General features: G+C 45.2%; 1 protein-coding gene across 17 annotated transcripts in view; it reads right to left on the bottom strand.

Annotated features, from left to right (window-relative positions):
* Tdrd7 (tudor domain containing 7) overlaps window positions 1-22,444 on the bottom strand; it is a 73,868-nt gene that overhangs the window by 22,310 nt on the left and 29,114 nt on the right. For 3 of the 17 annotated variants that reach the window (XM_087551432.1, NM_138871.2, XM_087551434.1), the window contains 6 exon segments: window positions 21,558-21,738; window positions 20,911-20,991; window positions 19,513-19,586; window positions 17,220-17,437; window positions 4,971-5,554; window positions 2,429-2,615 (listed from right to left, as the gene is read on the bottom strand). In XM_087551432.1, coding sequence (XP_087407558.1) covers window positions 2,429-2,615; window positions 4,971-5,554; window positions 17,220-17,437; window positions 19,513-19,586; window positions 20,911-20,991; window positions 21,558-21,738 — 1,325 coding nt within the window. 17 annotated transcript variants of the gene reach the window in all.

Genomic DNA, 22,444 nt, shown 5'->3' with positions numbered 1-22,444 from the left:
CGGATGCACGCCAGAAAATGACAATAGGCTGGGCCTCAGGATCTCATACTCTAGGCCCTTGTCTGCTACCTTACCCCTTAGTCAACCAGCATAAGAAAACCAAGGGAGAGCAGGCTCTGAAGCCTCACCAAGGTCCCCAGTGCTGCTGTCTGGCCCCTGCCTGTCTTTGTTCAATGCTGTACCTTCCTGCTAGGAGTCTACCCTGTCTGAGGGGCAGTAGCTGTTTCCACAGCGCCCATCAGTCCTGTGATACTGGCCAGATGTTAGATTCAAAACAGCACCTGTGACAGCCTGTTCTCTCGGCCACTGTGGTACTAGGGGATGAGATGCTTAGGTCGGGGACAACAGTGACATCATTCTGGACAACAAAGAATCAGTTCACAAAGCTAGTTCACATTATATCTTCATTCATCTTGGCAGAGCTGAGTAGAGCTGACTGGTACACTCTTCACTGCGCTGCTTAGTCGGTCACCTGGACATAACCCAGAATCATCTGGGAAGTGTCTCGGTGAGTTTAGCACAGGGTAGATGCTATAGCCTGCATGTCTGTGGAGGACTATCTTAACTGCCTGACTGATAAGGAAGACCTAGGCTCCCAGTGGGGAGCAGTGTGCCCTGGTTTTGGGCCCCAGGCTATATAGAAGTAGAGGCAGCTAACGGAGCACCAAGCATGGGTGCACTCATTTCTCCCTGCTCTGGCTGCAGATTGGACTGACTGCCCTTAGTTCCAGCCTGAACTCTCTTGCAGTTAAAACTGCATCCTGAGTAAGTCCTTCCGAGTTGCCTCTTTTCAGCATAGTCCCCCAGCTCTCTTTAAGACAAGGCCTCACTGTGGCTCTGAGCTGCCTGCCTCTGCCTCCCAAGCTGTGAAAGCTTTTTCCTTGGTGACTAGAAACATTGTTTCATTAGTCTAGGTCTGGAATCACTAAGACTCTGAGACTATTGGAAACCTAAAGAGCAAACCAAATAACAAACGCGGCAGAGCTGGCGGAAACACCAGTCAACAGAGGCGGCTACGGTGTCTTTTGAAGAAAATGAGGCACAGGCCCCAGCAGGAAATAAAGGTAAATTCCTCCACTGCAGAGTGAGAAGAGAGGCAGACAGCCCTCCAACTCCCCAGACCCCGTGGAGAATGCCTGGCTGCTGGGGCAGACTCACTCTTAGGAAACAACTCTGATTCTGCTGCTGCCTGACCCAGACCAGATTGCTGGCAGTCCAAAGGCTAGCCACGCCAGTGTTCATTCCTTCCCCTCTCAAGGCCTCAAGACTCAGGCAAACTTTTCAATTTCATTAACAGCAACCTACACCTGCAACTTGGACTTGCTCTTCCTGGACCATGGCAGACATGCTGATGATGGGATGCAGCATGTGAGATCCAGACTCCAGAGGTGAGGCCATAGTTAGCAGGAGGCTATGGCAGCACCACTCCAAAGTCTTCACAGGCTTTATGTCTGCAGCCGGCTTCTTTACTGACTTGATGACTGCTTCTACTTCTATGGTAGTGGTGGAATTTTATTTGTTTTGTGGTACTGGAGATTGAACTTAAGGCCTAATGTATGGCAAACAAATTCTTTACCACTAAGCTACATCCTGTGACTTTCTGAAACAGGTTCCCACCCTCTTGCCCAAGCTGGCCTTGAAACTGCTCCCCCCGCCTCTGCCTCCCCAGGAGCTGGATTACAGAGCTGCAGCACCAGGCCCAGATGATAACATATATGGCAATCACAATTCACAGAGCACGCGTCCTTGGATATGTTTTTTGCTCTAAGAGAGCAGAGCAAGCACTTCATGTTGGGATAACTACCAGTAAGCAGGCACTCAGTGCTTCCATTTCAGGGTCTCTGGCACCACCAAGTGACCACAGGTCTCAGTGCCATCGGAGTGCCTGCACACTCCTCCTGGCTGCCCGGGATGTCATAGGAGAGCAAGAAGACTTGAGCAGCTTCAAACAGGCTTTCCTTGAGGAAGCAGCCTCAGCAGAGAGCTGTCGTTCTTCCTTTCACTGTCTTAACTGGGGCTGGGCCACTCTAGGATTACCCCGACTCCTCTTGGGTCCTGCCCCATCTGCAGGCCTTCAGGATGTCTGGCCACACCCATCCTAGTGATCAGCCTATGCTCCTTTGCTTCATGCCCTCCATGTCAAAAAACAGCAACTCCTCTGCCTGGAAGACAGGCAGGATTGTCACTCAGCATGCTTGCTTCCAACAAGGAAAGAAGAAGTGGCATATCCAGGTGGCCACAAGCCCATCATGGATCAGCGACTTTTCTCCCTGTCTGGGGAGCTTTAGGACTCGGAAGGGCATAACTCTTAGTGAACTGAGCCTGTAGGCAGAGTCCTGATGCGAAGGGGCAGAGGCTGATCACCAGGAGGGGATCACACCTGAGTACTGATAACATGTCTAGCTCATGCTAACAAAACTGAGCTTGCCTTGATCTTGTTCTCGTCCGTGGAGATGATCTGTGCTCGTAACCAGGCATCCTCCTCTGCATTGACTGCCAGCAGCTGCCCCACGTGCACGGTCTGGATTGGTGTGACTCTGGGGTTCCTACTGTAATACTCCTTCATCTCGTCTTCCATGAGCTCCTGGGCAGCCGAGTAGTCTTTGCCTACATACCTGGATTGGAGAGAGGAGCGACAGCTCAGGGTAAGTGAACCACAGGGCTCACTGGTGCTCCTGCTTCCCTGCAGTCTTGGTTCCAGTCTCACAGCTGCTCACCCCAGCAGGGGAAGGAACCGTGCTCAACGAGCATCATTCTTAGCACGGGAAGATGCCCACTGCCCAACGTGGCAGTGTGTGACAGACAGCCCTGAGAACAGCAGAGTACAAGTAGGCATTGGAGGCCCCAGGAAGAAGCAGGCTGCAAGAGACCCCAGGACACACGATAGAAGGGATGTGGAGACACCGCAGGAGGTCATGTGAGCCCTTCAGAGTTTGAATGAGGCTGCTGAGATCTGGCAGATGGTTTTACCCTGTGGAGGCTGCATCTTAGAATCCTTAAGATTTGAAAAGCAGAGAAACTACCAAGAACAACGAAGTGAGGCCTAGGACTTGGGGGTGTGTGCAGCAGAACAGTTACCTAGCCTTTGCCAGGCCCTGGCTCCAACTCCAGCCTGCAAGACAAACACAGCAGTGAAATGCCCCCAAAACTTATTTAACAAATTTGAACAAATTACAACAAAATGTTGAACTAATACTCTAGAAGTGACATGTTTTAGATGTAGCTGAGTGCCTCTAAGGTGTACATCCTGTGAAGTGTTATTTCCAAGCATCCCCCCAGCCTTTCCTACTGTTGATGTACAGTCCTTTGATCCAGTGTGCCTTTCCAAACACATTTCTCATCTGCCATGAGTAGGCTGTCTTCTTGCCTTCCGTACAGGCCTCGTTCCAGGGTGTTAGGTCTGGAAAGCCAAGTCTGGCTCAAGAAGTAAGAGCACTTCTGCTCCAGGATGAAGTGTGCAGCTGCAAGAGTTCCCAAATCACCTGGCCAAGGAGGTGAGGGGGCAGAAGAGCTCTGTTCCTTGTATTTCTCCAGTTTTTACCCAGGGCCTCTGGTGATTTGAGGAAACTGAGAAACTAATCCACATGGTCTTGGTAACTATCTACAGGACAGCAGATGGCCCAACCAGCCTACCTGTACCTAGAAAGAGGGGAAAGCCACAAAGACGTTTTACACACAGTGCAAAGAATGACTCTTTTGAAACTAGCTATTTTAAGATGTGTGTGTGTAGTTTCCATCCCTGAATAGGTTACAGATTCTGACAAGGCCCATGATTGCTGAGTGCTGCAAGTGTTCAGGAGAGGCTGGAATCAGTCCTCCACTGGGCTCCGGTCTTTGAGGCATGGGACTTGGGGGCTTGAATTTAGGTGACAACTGAGTAAATGGAGAGGATTCCGGGAGCTGCCTCTGCTCTCAGCAGCAGCAGCCAGTAGAGAAGGATGGCTACACTCACAGGCGAGGACAAGGGCTGGTGCTTTGGCTGGGTGAGAGTGGGCAGTACCCAATATAGGCTCACACACGGTCTCCAAATTACCCGAGCAAAGGGACAGAGAATTTGCACAGATTAACCTCAGTATGTGACAAAGCTTCACCTGTATCTAAAACCCCATGAAGGTCAAAGTCCCTCTAAAGATCCTTCTTGGTGGCAGAGCAGGAGACTAAGCAGGCATCACTGTCCCTTCAGTGTTGCTGGCCCACTTGCTTTAATGCTGCCAAACTCTTCCTTCTGGAAGGATCTAATTTGGACATTCTCTAGCCTTTTCTAGCTCAGCTCTATGTCTTGGGCAGCGCAAACCAGAAGGCCATTTGGGGTGAAGGGGCATGGGTGCTTTTTGCTTCAGTGTTCCCCCCCTCTCCACACTGGACAGTGATCCACCCCTTCAGTGCTTCAGTGATACCCGGTCCCACTGCAGGAAGCAGCAAACTGCCATCTTTCTACACTCCCTAGGTGCTTCATGGTTTTTCTAAATGTCTAAGAGAAGTTTAGAAAAGCTGGACTGATGTTTTCAATTCGGGCTGTCATTAGCCACTTACATGACAGTTACTCATTGCTCAGAATGGCATCTAGCGGCTCAGGGCAGCAGGGCAGCTCTAGGTCCACTGGCTAATCTGAGGTGTATGATGAAGTTAGCTACTCTGACATTTCAGGGCTGACCATTTCAGGGCTGCCACAGTCCTAGATGTGGTGGCATCGCCTGGCCTGAAGGGGCCAGGCTGTTTACAGGTTGAATAGAAATGGAATGTTTTTGACATAGCTGTCATGATGCTTACCAAGTTCATACCATCATTCCCATTTAAAACTATTAGCCATCTTTTCTCCTAAGAATACAGTGGGCACTTAACAAATATTAGCACACTATTGCACTTCACTATGACTCCTGAAGACGGTGTCCTTCCTTCCCTCCACAGCATCCGTGCTAGGAATGGTCACGTGACAACACTGCACAGCTTAACTAGAAATGCCAACTTGCCTGATAACCACATCATTTGTGTTGCTCAGCTCCACCACCAACACAGACGGTGAAGCCTCGGTAGGAATTACCAGAGGCGGCACAGTTATGTCCTCCACAAAGTCATCAGCACTCTCAGCCATGTTTTTTTCTATCTGCAAATACTCTTGTTCAATCATTGACTTGATGTCAAAATCTCCTTGTGCCTGCGCTTCATCCTTTAAGATCTTGTCTGTGGGCAATGGGAGTTTTGCATAGAGAATTGCCTTCTGGGTATTTCCAGAAATGTAGTTTATGGTGCACACATCAGAGAGTGAGGCAAGATTTTTTAAGGCATCCTCAGGGAACTTGACTTTGTACATGTCCTCAAATGCTTTAGGGAGTGCACTTGCCCAAAGGCCGCTTGAGTATTTCCCCAGCAGCTCGGCCACTTTCTCTTTGACATCCGGCATCACTGCTGGGCTCCCCTTTGATGGCACCTCCTGCCTGGGAGCAGGTGGTGGAGGTGGGCGCTCCTTCTCGGGGTCCTGGTCACTTCTCAAGGGCTGCTCTCTCTTGGCAGGATAAAGAAGTAAATCTTGACCACCACCACAAGGTTTTTCCACCTGAAATTTTTAAAGAGAGCCAATGACAGACGTTTCAGTGGATAAGAAAAACCTAAAAACACAAATTATTTTTATACTTTAGAGGACCATTTTCAATTTCATAGTGCGAAAAAGTATACATGTTATTCTTAACTAAAAGATGCATCACCTGACAGGTGACATGAGCAGGAGTTCAGAGACAATCAGGGAAGAAAAGGCGTTCGTTTCCCTCAAGACAGTTAAGACTCAAACCACCCAGGGAATCACGAGGCTCTGTCCTGTCAACATCTCTCTGCAAAATCCAGAGCAAAGTTTGCGAAATACACTGGAGCCAGGGTGAGATGAAGCCATGTCAGGGATACATACATCCCGGGGAGGAACAGTAGGAGTATTTAAGCACAGAGAGGACACTACTTCCTTCCTACAGCATCCTGAGAAACTCACAGCTTTCAGTGCGGCAGTCTTTAGACAAGATGCCCCAGAAACAAGGCAGTGTGAGCAACCACCACAGCAGACACATAACTGAACACACTGCCATCTTAATGAGCTGGGGGTGGGTGGGGTGACATGGCTGTCCTGCAGTGCTCAGCCCTTCTACTGACAGACGAGGATTTGCACAGTCAGCCTCCTGCCCTATGCAGCTTAGACTTATGAGCTAAGAGATTTTCACAGTTTAAATGGCTGACGAATCGGAAGAGCCATTTCACATGTGAACATCCTATGGGAGCAGGTGTGCATCAAGCCTCCCTGGCTTAGGTACCCGAGGCTGCTTAGCTCTGTAAGTCAGGCCAGGCTGGGTGACAGTCATGAAGCTCTGCGAACTTCAAAAGCCTGGACTTCCACTATTTAGCTTTTCACAAAACCAGTTTCTTCACCCTTAGGCTGAGTTCAGATTTCGGGATCTGCCTTCTGGAATGCTTGGCTATTCCTCAGCTACAATTGTACTTCTTAGGAGAATCTGCTCGGATGGTAAGTTTACAGTAACTACCAAAGACAACTGACTGATTCCTGTTTTGCTGCTGTTTGATGCTTGTTTTTAGGCAAGGCTGCCCACAGCCTAGGCTGGCCTTAAACTCATTATTTAGCTCAAACTGGCTTTGAACTCCTGATCTCCCCAACCTTCTCTTTTGAGACAGGGTCTCTCCAGCTGTACTGGAACTATCTAGACCAGGCTGGCCTCAAACTCACAGAGATCTGCCTGCCTCTGCCTTTCTAGTGCTGGGGTTAAAGGTGTGTGTGCCACCACAAACGCCTGGCCCTCTGATCCTCTGTCTCTTAAAGGGTTTGAATCACAAGCACAACCAGAATGCATTTGCTGACTGGTCAGCTCACTAATAAAGAACATTACTTAATTTTCCTCACTTTTCACACAGGACTTAGGAAGACAGACATAGGTGCTATGTACAAAGGAAGACTTCTAATAAGTTGAAAGACAAGGACAATATGACATTAAAGATTTCATTTGGCGCTGGGCATTGTAGCATAAATTCCTAATCACGACTCTTTGGAGGTGGAGTGGAAAGATCAAGAATTCAAAGTTACCTTCAGCTACACACATTTATAAGGACAGCCCGGCTACAGCTACAGGAGATCTTATCTCAAAAACCAAAACAAGCAAAAAACCAAAACCCAGGAATCCTTTTGGTCTGGTTACATATTCTTCATGACACTTAAGAAGTGGGGGACAGGGATCTGAGTGTGAAGCCTCAGTTGTCTTCTTTGTTCTCCCACTGCTGTGTCCTAAGCTTCAAGGACTCAGGAAACACTGCAGACTTTGAAAAGCCTGAGGTCACCTACAAGCCATGTGTACCAGCTAAGCTGCTGTGACATAAGTAGCTGGGGAGTTCCTTCTCGCCATGGCTCATTAGCTTCTTAAATCCAAACTTCTATGTTTTTAAAGTTTCTCTCAGTGCTAGCAAATGATTCAAAGCAAGTATTCTATCTCTGAGCAACACTTCTAGTCCCTCTCTACTCTGGTAGATTCTTGCTATGTGGCCCAAGCTGGCCTTGCATTAGCCATCTTCCTGCCTCAGCCTCTGAAGAAAGGACTATGCCACGCCTGGCCAGTCACTGCTGTGCTTCAGCACCCTGGATAAGGCCTCAGGATTTAGGCCAGGAGTCCAAGCACAGCTGGAAAATATATTTCCCAGAAAAAAGGAAAAATAAAAACTAATGCTGTGAGTGGTTCCTGTGTATATGACTCCAGTGCACACTGAGACACTGCAGCATACCACATCCAAAGCTAGATGAGGCTGCAGGATCTGCCTTCAAACTCTCTCCAGCCTTCACCTACTAACCTTTCTCCACCCCTTCTCAAGAGCAGCTGGAGGCTTAGTTCAGCAGAGAAAAGGCCATTAGCTTCGGGCCACAACTGCATGTGTCCTCATTTAACCCCTAAAAGGAAGCGTTTTTCAGCTTTATACTACCTTTCTTACCGAGGAAGTTACCTGAAAATATAGGGCACTTCAGTGTTTATTTGTCCCACCCACCCCAGAGCCAAGCCTTCATTTCCACCCTTGTTAGTATGAGGAGAAGCCATGATCACACTAACTCCTGCAAAGCTCTTTCATAGCTTCTGCATACAGCCAATGCAGTCAACTCTTTTGGGCAGGAAGCACTGCTTTTGACAGAAGTTATGGGTAACTTATCCACTTAGTAGAAGTTCGCCTAAGGCAGAAGCACAGTCTTATTTTTTCTAATCTAATTACTAATTCACTAATCTCTGCTCTTCAGACAAGACTTTATGTAGCCCAGGCTGGCCTCAGACTTATTATACATCTAACTGATGACCTAGAACTCCTGATCCTAGCTCTCCTTTCTCAGGTGGTGAGATTGTGGATATGCACCTCTATGATCAGCTAATTCCAGAATACTGTTAAAGTCATCCAGAAGTAGTGTTTTTACACATCTGGCTACAGCATCTAAGCCACACTTTGCCTGCAAACAGCAAGAATTTCCCCAAAGTCCAAGCAAGAGTCAGGTAAAGCCCTAAACAAGAAGAGGCTTCCCTCAGCACCACTATGCTTTTGTCTAAGGCAATCTGCTCTCTCCATGACCTCTCCGACTGTAAACTGCAGTGAAACTGCAGAGTGCTCTTTTAGATAGCACTGGGTGTGTCAGGGCTATGCCTGTAGACTGCTTCCTTATTTCTTTTTTTTTTTTTATTAACTTGAGTATTTCTTATATACATTTCGAGTGTTATTCCCTTTCCCGGTTTCCGGGCAAACATCCTCCTCCCCCCTCCTCTTCTTTATGGGTGTTCCCCTCCCCGTCCTGCCCCCCTTGCCGCCCTCCCCCCAACAATCTAGTTCACTGGGGGTTCAGTCTTAGCAGGACCCAGGGCTTCCCCTTCCACTGGTGCTCTTACTAGGATATTCATTGCTACCTATGAGATCAGAGTCTAGGGTCAGTCCATGTATAGTCTTTAGGTAGTGGCTTAGTCCCTGGAAGCTCTGGTTGCTTGGCATTGTTGTACATATGGGGTCTCGAGCCCCTTCAAGCTCTTCCAGTTCTTTCTCTGATTCCTTCAACGGGGGTCCTATTCTCAATTCAGTGGTTTGCTGCTGGCATACGCCTCTGTGTTTGCTGTACTCTGGCTGTGTCTCTCGGGAGAGATCTACATCCGGCTCCTGTTGACCTGCACTTCTTTGCTTCATCCATCTTGTCTAATTGGGTGGCTGTATATGTATGGGCCACATGTGGGCCAGGCTCTGAATGGGTGTTCCTTCTGTGTCTGTTTTAATCTTTGCCTCTCTATTCCCTGCCAAGGGTATTCTTGTTCCCCTTTTAAAGAAGGAGTGAAGCATTCACATTTTGATCATCCTTCTTGAGTTTCATTTGTTCTAGGCATCTACGGTAAATCAAGCATTTGGGCTAATAGCCACTTATCAATGAGTGCATACCATGTGTGTTTTTCTGTGATTGGGTTACCTCACTCAGGATGATATTTTCCAGTTCCGACCATTTGCCTACGAATTTCATAAAGTCATTGTTTTTGATAGCTGAGTAATATTCCATTGTGTAGATGTACCACATTTTCTGTATCCATTCCTCTGTTGAAGGGCATCTGGGTTCTTTCCAGGTTCTGGCTATTATAAATAAGGCTGCGATGAACATAGTGGAGCACGTGTCTTTTTTATATGTTGGGGCATCTTTTGGGTATATGCCCAAGAGAGGTATAGCTGGATCCTCAGGCAGTTCAATGTCCAATTTTCTGAGGAACCTCCAGACTGATTTCCAGAATGGTTGTACCAGTCTGCAATCCCACCAACAATGGAGGAGTGTTCCTCTTTCTCCGCATCCTCGCCAGCATCTGCTGTCACCTGAGTTTTTAATCTTAGCTATTCTCACTGGTGTGAGGTGAAATCTCAGGGTTGTTTCGATTTGCATTTCCCTTATGACTAAAGATGTTGAACATTTCTTTAGGTGTTTCTCAGCCATTCGGCATTCCTCAGCTGTGAATTCTTTGTTTAGCTCTGAACCCCATTTTTTAATAGGGTTATTTGTCTCTCTGCGGTCTAACTTCTTGAGTTCTTTATATATTTCAACACGGAGGTTGAATGCCTAATTTGTCAGTCCTACCTGCTGACTAAGATTACACACTCACCTAACTTTAGGAACAGACCCTAGCCTGGATGCAGTTAATTCAGCATTCAAAATTCCAGGCAAGGGCTGGAGAGATGGCTCAGTGGTTAAGAGCACCCGACTGCTCTTCCAGAGGTCATGAGTTCAATTCCCAGCAACCACATGGTGGCTCACAACCACCTGTAAAGAGATCCGATGCCCTCTTCTGGTGTATCTGAAGACAGCTACGGTGTACTTATATATAATAAATAAAATAAATCTTTAAAAAAAATTCCTGGGGTTGGGGATTTAGCTCAGTGGTAGAGCGCTTGCCTAGGAAGCTCAAGGCCCTGAGTTCGGTCCCCAGCTCCGAAAAAAAGAACCAAAAAAAAAAAAAAATCCCAGGCAAATTTATTCCCTAGTAAGTTTAGTGACATGGAAAACAGGCTTGGACCAAATATTTCATTAACTAACCTTTGGAGAATGGTTTGGTTCTCAACCTTCCTAATGCTATAAACCTTTAATACAGTTCCTCATGTTGTGGTGACCCCCAATCATAAAAATAATTGTGTTGCTTATTCATAACTGTAATTTTTCTACTGCTATAAAATCATAGTGTAAACACCTGTATTTCTCTGATGGTGTTAGACAGCCCCTGTGAAAGGGTTGTCCCACCCTAAAGGGCTAGAAACCTACATGTTGAGGACCACTGCCTTAAGGGTTTCTTAATTCAAAGGGAAATATACATGGAAGGAATCATTTAGACCTAAAAAATTAAAACAAATATAATTTTTAGTTCATTTTTAAAAATTTTCTTATGGATAGAAACTCACTTTTCCCAAAACTCTCCCGTGGCTGCTGGCTCCCACAAATCATGACATCTCTCGTTCTCTCTCTCCTGCTACACTCCAGGTCTCCTCAAAGCTAAGAAACCATGCTCAAACTGGGTGTTTGACTTCTGCTCTTTTCTGTGCTCTGGCCTACCTCACAGGGTTTAAGATTTATACATGGGCTCCTGCCTCAGTTCTCAACTAAAAAGCAAGGCTCTTATATTTCCTGCATGTGACAGTCAGGAAGCAAGTTCAGGAGAGGACTTTTATATCTTGTAGTTCCTCTAGCCCACCTGTTTCATGTACACAACTGGGACAGGCTCAGCACCCCCACGCCCGCCACTGCCCCTGCACAGTGTGGGTGCAGACTCAGCATCCTAACTATGCTTTCACCATCTTTTTGTTTTGTAGCTTTGACTCTCGATATCCACCCTGCAAATCATCGGTCTAGTGGCAGGCCCAGTCATGGCCTAACCTCCACCTCCTACAGGAGAGACCAGTGATATAAGCCGTCAGGACTGTATACCACGGAGATAACCCACCTTCTACAGTGACCATCAGAAGATTCTATGTCAAATATGCCTTAAGTTTGCTATGCTCACAAGTTTCCTCTACTCAGCTTGACTTGGATTGATTCTGCCTCATGTGGAATCTCACACCTCGCCAGGTTTCTGTAAGCTTCCAGGAGACATCAGATTTGGTAGGTACAGGTCCAAAGGAAAAACATCAACTTCTTTGGACAGCTCTGTGTTCATACAGGTGAGGGCTCATCCTTTGTACTGTTTTCTCCTTAGCCAGGAGAGGTCTTCTTTTGTTCTAGTTTTGCCTGTGAACTTAGTCTCTGACGGCTCACCTGCCAAGAGCACAGCAGAGGCCCCTGAGGTTATGTTTACTGTTTCTATGGAATTAGAATTTTCTTTAGGGTTCTACAAGAATCCAGGAACATCCAACTAAATTGAGACTTCTCAAAATATCTATATGAGTACAGCTCTTTTTCCATGGAGTAGTAATTTTATGTTGAGGTTTTAAATAATGTTTTAAATCTTATTTTACATGGTTATTGTTCTGTTGAAATTCAAAATGGTATAATAAATGCCTTTATTCACCTATAAGTCTATATTCTAGCCCTCCAAACATTTAGTTATAGTTACAGACTCAAAAATGAATCAACACTAGCAAAAGAAACCTATGTAAAAAACTTGAACTCTGACCTTAGCAGTGCAAGAAAGAGCTCCAGATACCTTTCCCCAACAGGGACAATGGCTATCACTGTTTACAGGCCTGTACACTATGCTCACTTCATAGGAAAACTGCTCCACTGGTTCCTTAACAGACACCCTCTCCATGCTCAAGGTGAGACTGGTTGGCAGTCAGAGCTGAGAGAGATGAAGAAAGGACCACTGGTATCACTGAGCCACAGTTAGACAGACAGACTGGTACAATTCGAAGCATGTGATGCTGTGGGATGAAGGATGTACTGTGTTCACCAGAGAGACAGAGCAGCTAACCCAGTGCTGTGCAGCCCATACCATCCACCTCACACATCTCTACAGCAGTGCTCCACACAACGGCCACAAACAGGGTGCTGAGAGAAGCATCTTTCCAGTGGGTTCTGTTTAAGAAGCATGGTTTGTGGCATATCCCACAGGGACTTAAAGGTGAAGCAAGAAGTTCTCTGTTGCTGTAACCTCTGGCTGCTCACAAGTCATCTACCCAGAGAACCTTTCCCCATGGCTCTGAAGGTGGCCGTAGATGCAGAGTCTCCTTCGCTGCCAACTCTCTCAGCTGCTTGTCTACCTGATGCCTCCTCACTGACGCTGACTCTAGACACACACTGGCACCACCTCAACAAGGATAAACTTCATATCTTGGCTCACACATCTGGAAGACAATGGAGTCTTCCAGTTACATCTAAGAAATTCCTGGGATGATTCTGGCTGGGAGCTGGGGCTCGCACTGTGCACTAGGTTTCCCCTTGTTCTTATTACCTGTGGCAGGAGTGAGGACAGGACAGAGATCTTCCCAGGCGGCACCTATGCACATATTAGAGCTGCACTCCCTGCAGGTTCACTGCTTCTTCGTCTGGAACCTTCTCCTCTCAGTAGCATCTCCTGCTTCCACTGGAGTGACTCCCTCTGTAGGACTCACTGGGTATCCCCACTTCAGCAAAGGCTTTGTCTGCTGAAGGCTGGGCTGTGGCTTCTGACGTTCTGCTAGCAGCTGCTTTATGAATCTTCTCTCATTTCATTCTCTTGATAACCCTACAACTTGTACCAGATTAGCTATCGATAAGAGTCGATTCAGGCTCTAGAAGGGTGGTGTATAGGCCGGAAGTTATACAGCTAATAAGTGACACCCCTAAAGGCACTGCAGAGGCCTCAGAGATTAAGCCTAATTGTCTCTATGGAGTTAGAATTTTCTCTAAGATTCTGTTGGAGAGCCATCCAATCAAATCAAGAGACTTTCCAAAGCATCTGTATGGGCTGTTTCCATGGAGCAGCAGTTTTGTACTGAAGCTTTAAATCGAATTCCAACTCAATTGTGATCTAAGCTATTCGGTCGGCATCCTTCAGGCCTGGGGGTAGCTCAGACACAGGACTGTCTCTCAACTTCTCTTGATTCTACCATGTGCCAGCTCATCTGTCATCTCCTCAACTGTGTGCTGAGATTCTGACGTGCTCACTAGGATTTCCTTTCGGTGATGAAAAACCACAGTGCCGAATATGCACGAGGGAACTGCAGCTTTTCCGGATGGGCTCTACTGGTGTTGTGCATATTGTAGGAATGGGTCTGGGAACTGCAGTGTTAAAACTCAGTGATTTCAATGGGTTACAAAATGATACCCAACAGGGGTGCATGCAACCCAAATCATCTTTGTGGAAGCTATTACTAATAGTGTCCCCAGGGATGACAACTCCTCAGGGGGATGTCTCACTTACATCAATGTCATGTTGCCATTTATAACGCATCACTTTCTATAACAGAGGCCTACCATGCCACAAACATGGAACACTTCTCTGGCAGCTCTCAGCTCTCCAAACTGCTTTGGGCAGGACCCTGAGACAGACATGCTTCAGTCCAATCTGCTATTCAACAGTCCCTACTGCAAGACCTGCAAGTCAGTCAGAGGCCAGGATCCTGGGGACCTCAGAGCAGGGACACACCACTTCCACCTAGTGATGACTATGAAACTAGTTGCCTTCTGCTCCATTCTTTAGATTCCTTTTGAGCCTTTTCTCCTTAAATTTCCTAAATATGCAATGTCTCTTGTCTCTGACTCTGGCATGAGCTCCTCCTCTGGTCTTTATCATGCAGTGTTAGCTTCCCATTTAACAGTTACTGGCTCTGGTTGTTTCTTCACTTACTGCCCCAATGGAGCCCTGTTTACCCCTACCTGCAAGGCCCTCAGCACAGTGGGAGGCCTAGCAGCCTTTATTCAGAAATGATTTTCTTTACTGAACAAGTCCCACAAGGGCAAGGCCATGTCTGTCTTGTGTTCTGTTTTATCCTTAGTACCTGGGTCAGTGGCTGGCACACAAGGATTTCTTAACTCCCAGTCAAGTACAACTGTTAAAGTGGGCATCCTTTCTACAGCAGCCAGGAGCAGTTACTGCCCTTCTCCTAGGTCCAGGCAGGAACTCTCCATAGAGAAGACACTGTTCTTCACCATTTCTATTTCCCCTACAGCTGCCTAAAACTACGAACCTGTGACTTGACAGTCTCTCCAGCTTTCTAGCACACCCTCTGCTGCCTGACTGATCCAGGTTGAATGTCATGCGGCCAGTGTCAGAGTTACACCTGTAATCCTAGCACTCAAGGAGCTGAGGCAGAAGGACTACTGTGAGCTCAAGGTCAACCTGGGCTACAAAAGGATGGCAATAACCTATCTACAGATAAGACCTCGCGGTGTCACCCAGCACACCCTGTTACTGCACACCCTGGCTGAAGCGCCATCAAGGTAAAACTTCAGAGCTGATATTTGGTCTCTGACGCTGAAGCTGCCCTCTGAGAGGCATATGGAAAGCCCTAGAAGCACATGCCTCTGGGTGGTAGGACTATAGGATATTTGGATTTTTATGACTTGATTTGTAATTGTTTTCATATAGAATAGTCTATACAGTTGGAGACTTTTTTTTTAAAGAAATACAACATACTTAGATTTCTTCTTCAGTTGTGATAGGTCACAGAACAAAGATCCATTTTCTAATGCCAGACTTTCTGTACTACCTTTCAGTCCGTCTGATGTTAGTTGTAACATAGCCCCAGGCATGCTATCTGTGTTTCTACTCTTCATGGAGGTGGGAACAAAGGGAAGAAAGGGACATAGCCATGGTGCAATTGTTCAAAACCAGGGAGAAACGACCAAGGAGTAACTCAAACAAATAAGACAAGTCGGAAGTTAGAAAATAGGTATGGAAACTTGTAACAGACACCCAAATGACTAGCAGTTTGTGGTATCCTAGGCACACTGCCTTCCACCAGCATCTCGCAATGATGACAGTCCCACTCAGTCTAGATGATCCTACCCAAGGCCAAGAGGGACACTGGTAAGGGATGAACTCTGGTTCTGCTTCACACTCAACATTCCTGACTGGGCCCACAATGATCATGAGGTGCAGATGATCGAAGCGCTAAAAATGTAACAAAAAGCTGGTTGCTTCAGTACCTAAAATGTAAGAGGAAACCATCCATTTTAGGTAACACTCTAACATCAGCAGGGCAGATAGTCTTGCCAGTAAAGTACTCTGGGGCTCTAGAGCCACCCAGAGCAGCAAGATAAAGATTTCTCTAGAAGTAAGAAACTGAGCTAAGCAAATGCCAGTAATTATAATGTAAGTATAAAGCAACGGAAAGGCAACACACTCCTCATTCTTTAAGTTTATGCTCTGAAGAACTCCTTATCCAAACCTAGCAGCAAGCTATCTTTGTATCATGACCATAAAAAGCTCCCAGGCCACTAAACCTTTAACGCTTGCAACTGCCAGTGGAGTTTTAAAATCAAGGGGTGGTATGCAGCCAATCTGAGCTGAAACTCAGGCCGATAAACCCCTAACAAGCTCCCTCAGGAGTAAGGTGGCAGAGGGGACATCAACATACTATGTTGAGGGAATCTTCCCCCACAAAAAGGGAAACAAAATTCCCATCTTAAGAACAAGTTTTACATTTTAAACACCACAGACAACATTTTCCAAAACATTTGTTATTCTGCACTTACAGGGAAGCAGAGCAGTGTCTCCAGAGTTTGAGAGTTCTTGTTTGCCTACTCCACATGGAGTGTTCTAACACTGGCCACACTGCCCTAACCCTTTTCTCTCGTAGCTATTTACCTTACTTACTTCATCTCCTGTGCTTAGCAGTGATTAGCAGGAGCAGTGCAATGTGAATGGATGTGTGGAAGGATGACTTCTGCCTGGAACTGGGCATGAGACTCAGAGGGCTCTGTAGCCTATGGGGAAATAGTGTCAAACACATGCCTTTCTTAGGCCAGGAGCCCAGAAGACACTACCTGTCCTTTTGCCCAATAGGTGTAGAAGCCAACATGTATGTTAAGGAATGCCCTCTTTCAAAACACGCATACTCCAAGAAACTGATTCTACAAATGCAGAAGCACCAAGCAGGTGTTAACACTGTTGTCATTTAGGACAACTACATTTTAAACAGACTCTACATTGATAATTAAGAAACATTTAGAAAGTACTTGGGTTTAAGAATCCAGCTGTCTCTATCTCTGGCTGGACTAAAATTTCTAACAGACTGTTCTGATCCACCATCTTATAATCATGAACTCTGAGCAGGGGTGGCTACAAAGAACTTTCCATCTAAAGATTCTGTCATGAGGACAACCTGCATGGGTCTCAAATATGACTATAGTATCAGTTCTAGAACAAATCAAATACCATTTAAAAATAATTAACACAAATAACACATTTGTTCCAGCTTTAAAGTCTTGGAAAACGCTTGAGAATAAGCATGTGCAAACTAGCACTAACACAAACTGTGACCAATAATTACTAAAATGACACAACAGCCAATGTTTACTGGCAGAAGGTCAATCAATACAAAACGGTACATAGTACACATTACCAACTCCTAAATGCATCTTAAGTTCAGACAAGGTAGGTAGCAGCACTCCGCCCTTGACGTTGGTTTTGTAGGAGTGAGAAGCCGGTGTGTCAATCTTAGAGACGGATTAGTAGGAAGCACATGGGAAGCACTCTCCCGTGACTACTGATTTGAGACCTGCGAGCTGGGCAGGGAGGGAGCATAGAGGGGAAGAAGAAGGAAACACGTACCGTGCAAATGTGAGGCCAGTGTTCAAACTGCTGTAAAACTCCTTGGTTAAGGTCTTCTTTATAAAACTCTTTGTAAAAATGTGGAAGCTTAGAGATCCAAATGCCATTGTTATGCTTGTCTAATATTTCCTTTATGCGGTTTTGAACCTCATCCATCTTATTAGTGTAAGAGGCAGGAGGCGTGACATTTGGTTTCTCAACAGTCTGATTTAAATTATCTTTAAATTAAAAGAATGATAGAATTAATAGATTATTCCATTACCTAGCATTTGTGTCTCTGACTTTGCTATGCTCTGGGCTCTGGGGTCCTGGATTTGGAAGAAGGTGGGACTAGGCTGAGCAGCACTAAGGACCACCTCACCTATTACCCCTGAATTATATAACATTGACCACCAATGAGGGAGCTTCTCCATTTTGCAAGGATACTTTATAGTTTGCTTTGAACATTATGGCAATCTTGTTGGGTAAAAAATAATCTTTTACTATTTAACTAATGTTTTTCTAACAAAAACTAAGGGACACGACATTTTAGATAATATAAATATATGTGCTCAACTGAAGCTATAATCCACGAGGCACAAAAATAATGCCTTAGAAGGAAGAGTGCTTTTATAAAAGATAAAAAGGTGCCCAGGTTTCCCAACAATGGTGAACTTGCTCTTTATCTAAGGCAAACAATTTAGCAATCCACAGGAGCCTGGAATCTACAAAAACTGATCCCAGCTAGTTTATGGACAGCAACTGCAGCTCTGGCTTCTACCTCTTCAATATTTATCGTTCATAAGGTTTTAGCTGGCTTCTTTTGCTCCTGTTTATTTTTTTATTTAAAACTCAGAGTGCCGGAGTTTACATACTAAGCAAGAGAAACTTGTGCATTACTGTGACCATTTTGGTATTTTAACTATGGAAATAATGTCAAACCTCTATAGCATTCTATCAGAATATTAAATCAAAGTATTAAAATCTAACACCTACATGAAAAAATTTATTTACAATTTAATCAGATATCTTTTTTGCTAAGTATAGTCATTTTTATTTTCTTTTTGATTAACTAATAGAGAAATATAGTCTAGTTTGGGGACACTGGTCTCTAAAGATATCAGGTACCAAAAAGAGTTTTCCTTGTGGATCCTTAGAGATTACTCCTCTCTTCTCACTAGAAGACACAAGGATGTGCCTCTGACACCCTTAGACTGGCACAGAGAGGAGAAGGGTCCAGGATATGCAGAACTGTTTCCTATTAAGGAAATAACTTACTCTATTTTAAACTCCCAAAGAGGCATATAACTTCACTGAGTAGTCATGATTTAGAAAACTGATATGTAAAAGTAGTTCTTATGTATATGAATCATACTATTCATTTTCATAATCAATACCGTAAGAACACTCCTGTGGAAAAGGCATTTGACCTCAATTAGAGACGTACTGCAAGCAACAAACCCTGTCCAGTCATTTCATGGAGCACACAGCCAGCCCTCTAGAAAGCTGCCTTTGGTGAGAGTACTCAGTGTTTGCACAAGACAAGTCCATGAGTGGTGTATGTCTAACCAGCAACCAGCAGCTTCCTTGGCTTTATTTACTATCCTACTGTTTTCCTGGTGGCCCTTTTCATTTCATAACCAATAATTACTTATACCTAGCTGTCATCTCACAGTTTAAAAAAAATTTTAATCTTTATTTTTATTTTATGTGCATGGCTGTTTTGACTGCATGTATGTCTGTGCACCTCCACATATATGTGGTGCCTGCAGAAGTAAGAAGAGGGTGTCAGATATTCTGGGACAGGAACCATGTTGTTTTGGGAGTCAAACCTAGATCCTTTGGAAGAAAAGCCAGTACTCCTAACTTCGGAGTTACTTCTCCAGGCCCCACACCTCCCAGTTTATAGTGCCAACTTTTACTAATACAGCATCTTAAGCCTCTCTTATGAGTTTAAGCTCTACATTTAGGACCTTGAAACAGAGCAGGGAGTTTCCTTAAAGTGAAGCCTCCGAGTGCCAAGTCTTGAGGGTTCACCCTCTAATCAGGGAGTGGGTGAGGAAAACAGGTAACTGTACAGGGGACACCTGGACATGGAGCAGAAAGGGTCTGTTGAGATGAAGGCCTCACTTCACACTGACAATATCGCTAGAAGCATTATTTTCTCTAAAGATCACTTCAATCCCTGAGTTTAAAGTTAGAAAGGCAGTGAGGGAGATAAATCTCATGCAAGAGAAGGTGAGAGCACACATCAAAGCCAACATTCGATTATTTCTGTTGGGGCCCAAGACTCATGCCACATCTGGAAACATACCATTCACTTCCTTAGGGCAGGCCCGTGAGATGTGTGTCTGGAAAGGTGCTGGCAGGGATGACTTTGGACTGAACCTAAGGTGTGAAAACAGCAAGTTTTAAACACTCTACTTTTCATTTAAAGTCCCCATGTCACTGACCAACAAAATAACATGCAAATATTACAAAATAAGAACACAAATTTGGCATCATATTTCATATTTACTCAGAGAAAAGTATGTTAAAAACTAAGTTTAAAGTAGGTTTTTGAAAGTCTCTTTCAGAACCTGGAGTCAGAGTTTCAACTAATCTTTAAAGGAATAAATAAATAAAAGCACATGAAGAATAAACGCTTACAGACTATTTGGAACATAACCCCGTGTGAAAGCTTAGCCGCAGTGCAGAGTGGGCAGGTGAGCGGGCCCTTTAAACGGGTGCTGGAGTGAGAAGCACAGCCCTTCAGACACAGGTTCTCGGTAATGAAAGTAGAGTGTTAAAGTAGGCAGGCAGGCTGCTCCAATCACCTAAGAGAGGAGAGGCAGACACCTGCCTACCTCATAGCCTTCCAACATAATTTACCATCAACTACTGTACTTACACAGGAAGATGTTTCCAAACACGTGTATGAACAAACCACACCCACATGCATGCATGCACATACACCCACACACATCCATATGCTCCTCCACATGCACCCCATATCAACACCCCCACATTCTCATTCATGCTCATTCTATTCTCTCATTCCCTCCCCCAACTCCCTCTCTCCTTCACTAGTGTCCCAGGCTCTTGAGTAATGCTTAGTACTAGCAAGGGAGAGTGAGTGTTGTAAGACTGGCTGAATGAACCATGATCAGAGGAAACAGTGACCACATTTTTCTCATTAGGGGAGGCAGTTACAATTTTGAGCAGCTCGAGAGATTTAAAGACTAAGCAGTTTCAAATGAAGCATATTTCCTAATGGTATTTTAATTCTACAAGAAGCAATCAGTCTGTCAACTACTAATCAGGGCTTTTAGCACACATCATTGCTGGCATTCCACACCTCTGCATCAGCCTATATAAGTGCTCAACAGAAAATGCCAAAGCATATCTTTCTACCAAACCATTTTTTAATTAATTTTTCCTATTTTATTTAGTATCTAGATGGAAAGTTTCTGAAGAAAAATTGATCTTTATCCCAAACAGACACTGCTTTAAAGGAGTATGATATCACAAATTTACAAAAGGTACAACTTTCGACTTGGAAGGAAGATGGGACACTGATTTATCAGTGTCAGAGCTCAGCATGTGTTTCCTGTCAGGAGGCCATCAGGACAGACTCCAGGCTGTGCACAACCCTCAGCTCTGCCACTGCAGCACAAAGCAGCCCCAGTCACACAGGGACAGATATGGCCATGCTCCTGTAAAGCTGACTTACAAAAGCAGACAGTGAGGTTTTGGACTGTAGCCCATAAATTGTAGCTTGCTGGCCTCTGGGTGACTTCTTAAAACCGTAACACTTAGAAATAGAAAGAAACCATTTGATCAACTACGTGCATGCTTTCACTGGACAAGTAAGGAGTCCTCTGCACAACAGAAAATAATGAGCTTACTGTTGGCTGGCTCGTGCATGGCCACACCCAAGTCGAAGCTAGGAGTGCCTTGGCAGTAGTCCAGTTCCATGGCACAAATATCCCGGATGCCAGTGCACCAGGATTAAATGCTACTACCTGACTGTGGTAATTACCAGAGCAACAGTGAATGAATATACAGCTAAATGAGATTTTACCTGAAACTCACCACATGTAAGAACAATTTTGTAGAAAAATTTGAAAATTACATAAAATGGCATCTTAGAAGAACTTATTAGATGTGTACAGCTGACTGGACATGGAGGGATGGCAACAGCAGGAGGAAACAGTACAGGGGATCATGGGGGATGCCATCAGGCAGTAAGAGGACCAACAGTGATGCATGTGATGCAGGCGATACAAAGAAAATGCTTCTCCACAAGAACACACACTTCTAACACTTGTTACCCAGCTCTCCGCACTGCTCCCTTAAGCCAGACAAAGCCCAGGGTACCTGCTGTTGGCAGACATGCTCACGTGCCTCTGCACTGGAGCGTCTGGGTAAGGTGGCATGTCCACATCAGCCTTAGCTCCCAAGGTGCTTCCTTTTTCTCTTAACAGCGTTGGATTGGGTTTCTTGCTGATAGAATAGTCTGAAGCAAATCCTGGTTGTCTGAGGGTTGCCTTGGGTTTCCCTATAAATTAGGCAGATAGAACAGAATCAGCGGGTTTCCTCAAACTAAAGCTTCATTATGTTGCTCCAGATATTTCTGTGGGTCACACTTCTCAGAACAATTTGAAAAAACACAAGAAGGGGTCTCTGGTAGTGTTGAGTAGGGGAGAGACTAGGGAGTTTTGTGGATGGGGTCTTGTCAGCCTCATTAGCCTGTGTTTCCTTCTGCTTACTATGTGAGCATTCCCCAAGCAGCCACCAGTTGGTCTGAAGCCAGCAGGATCCTCCTGCTTTCTCAGTCCACACATTCTTCCTGCACCCCAAGTCTCCCATCACCATCAGGAAGCCCACCCTTCTCACTCTCAGTGATGGCTGCTTCTGCCATGAAATCATCTAATACTTCATATCACTGTTGAACCACTGCTTGAGAATCTGGTTTAAGAATTTACTATAACTTCCTAGAGATAGGCATCCAAAAAAGGCTATTTATCATGTTTTTAGGCCATGAAATTCATATTTCTCTGAAAAATAAATTTCTTAAAACCAAAAGACATAATCTGCTAAGTACAAAACCCTATCACAGGTTCTTGGTTCATCCAACACTCTGGATGAGGGTTCTTGTCAAATCAGACTACATTGGCTGTCCCACAGTCACCATCAGCTGCATTATTCTGCACTGTGACCACTGGATTTTGTAAGTCACATTCATCTTCATCATTTCAACAGAA

Source organism: Rattus norvegicus, chromosome 5, assembly GCF_021556685.1.
Source record: "Rattus norvegicus strain SHRSP/BbbUtx chromosome 5, alternate assembly SHRSP_T2T, whole genome shotgun sequence".
Lineage (NCBI taxonomy): Eukaryota > Metazoa > Chordata > Mammalia > Rodentia > Muridae > Rattus > Rattus norvegicus.
The sequence above is the reverse complement of the archived record's forward strand: the minus strand, read 5'-3'. Positions and strand labels throughout refer to the sequence as shown.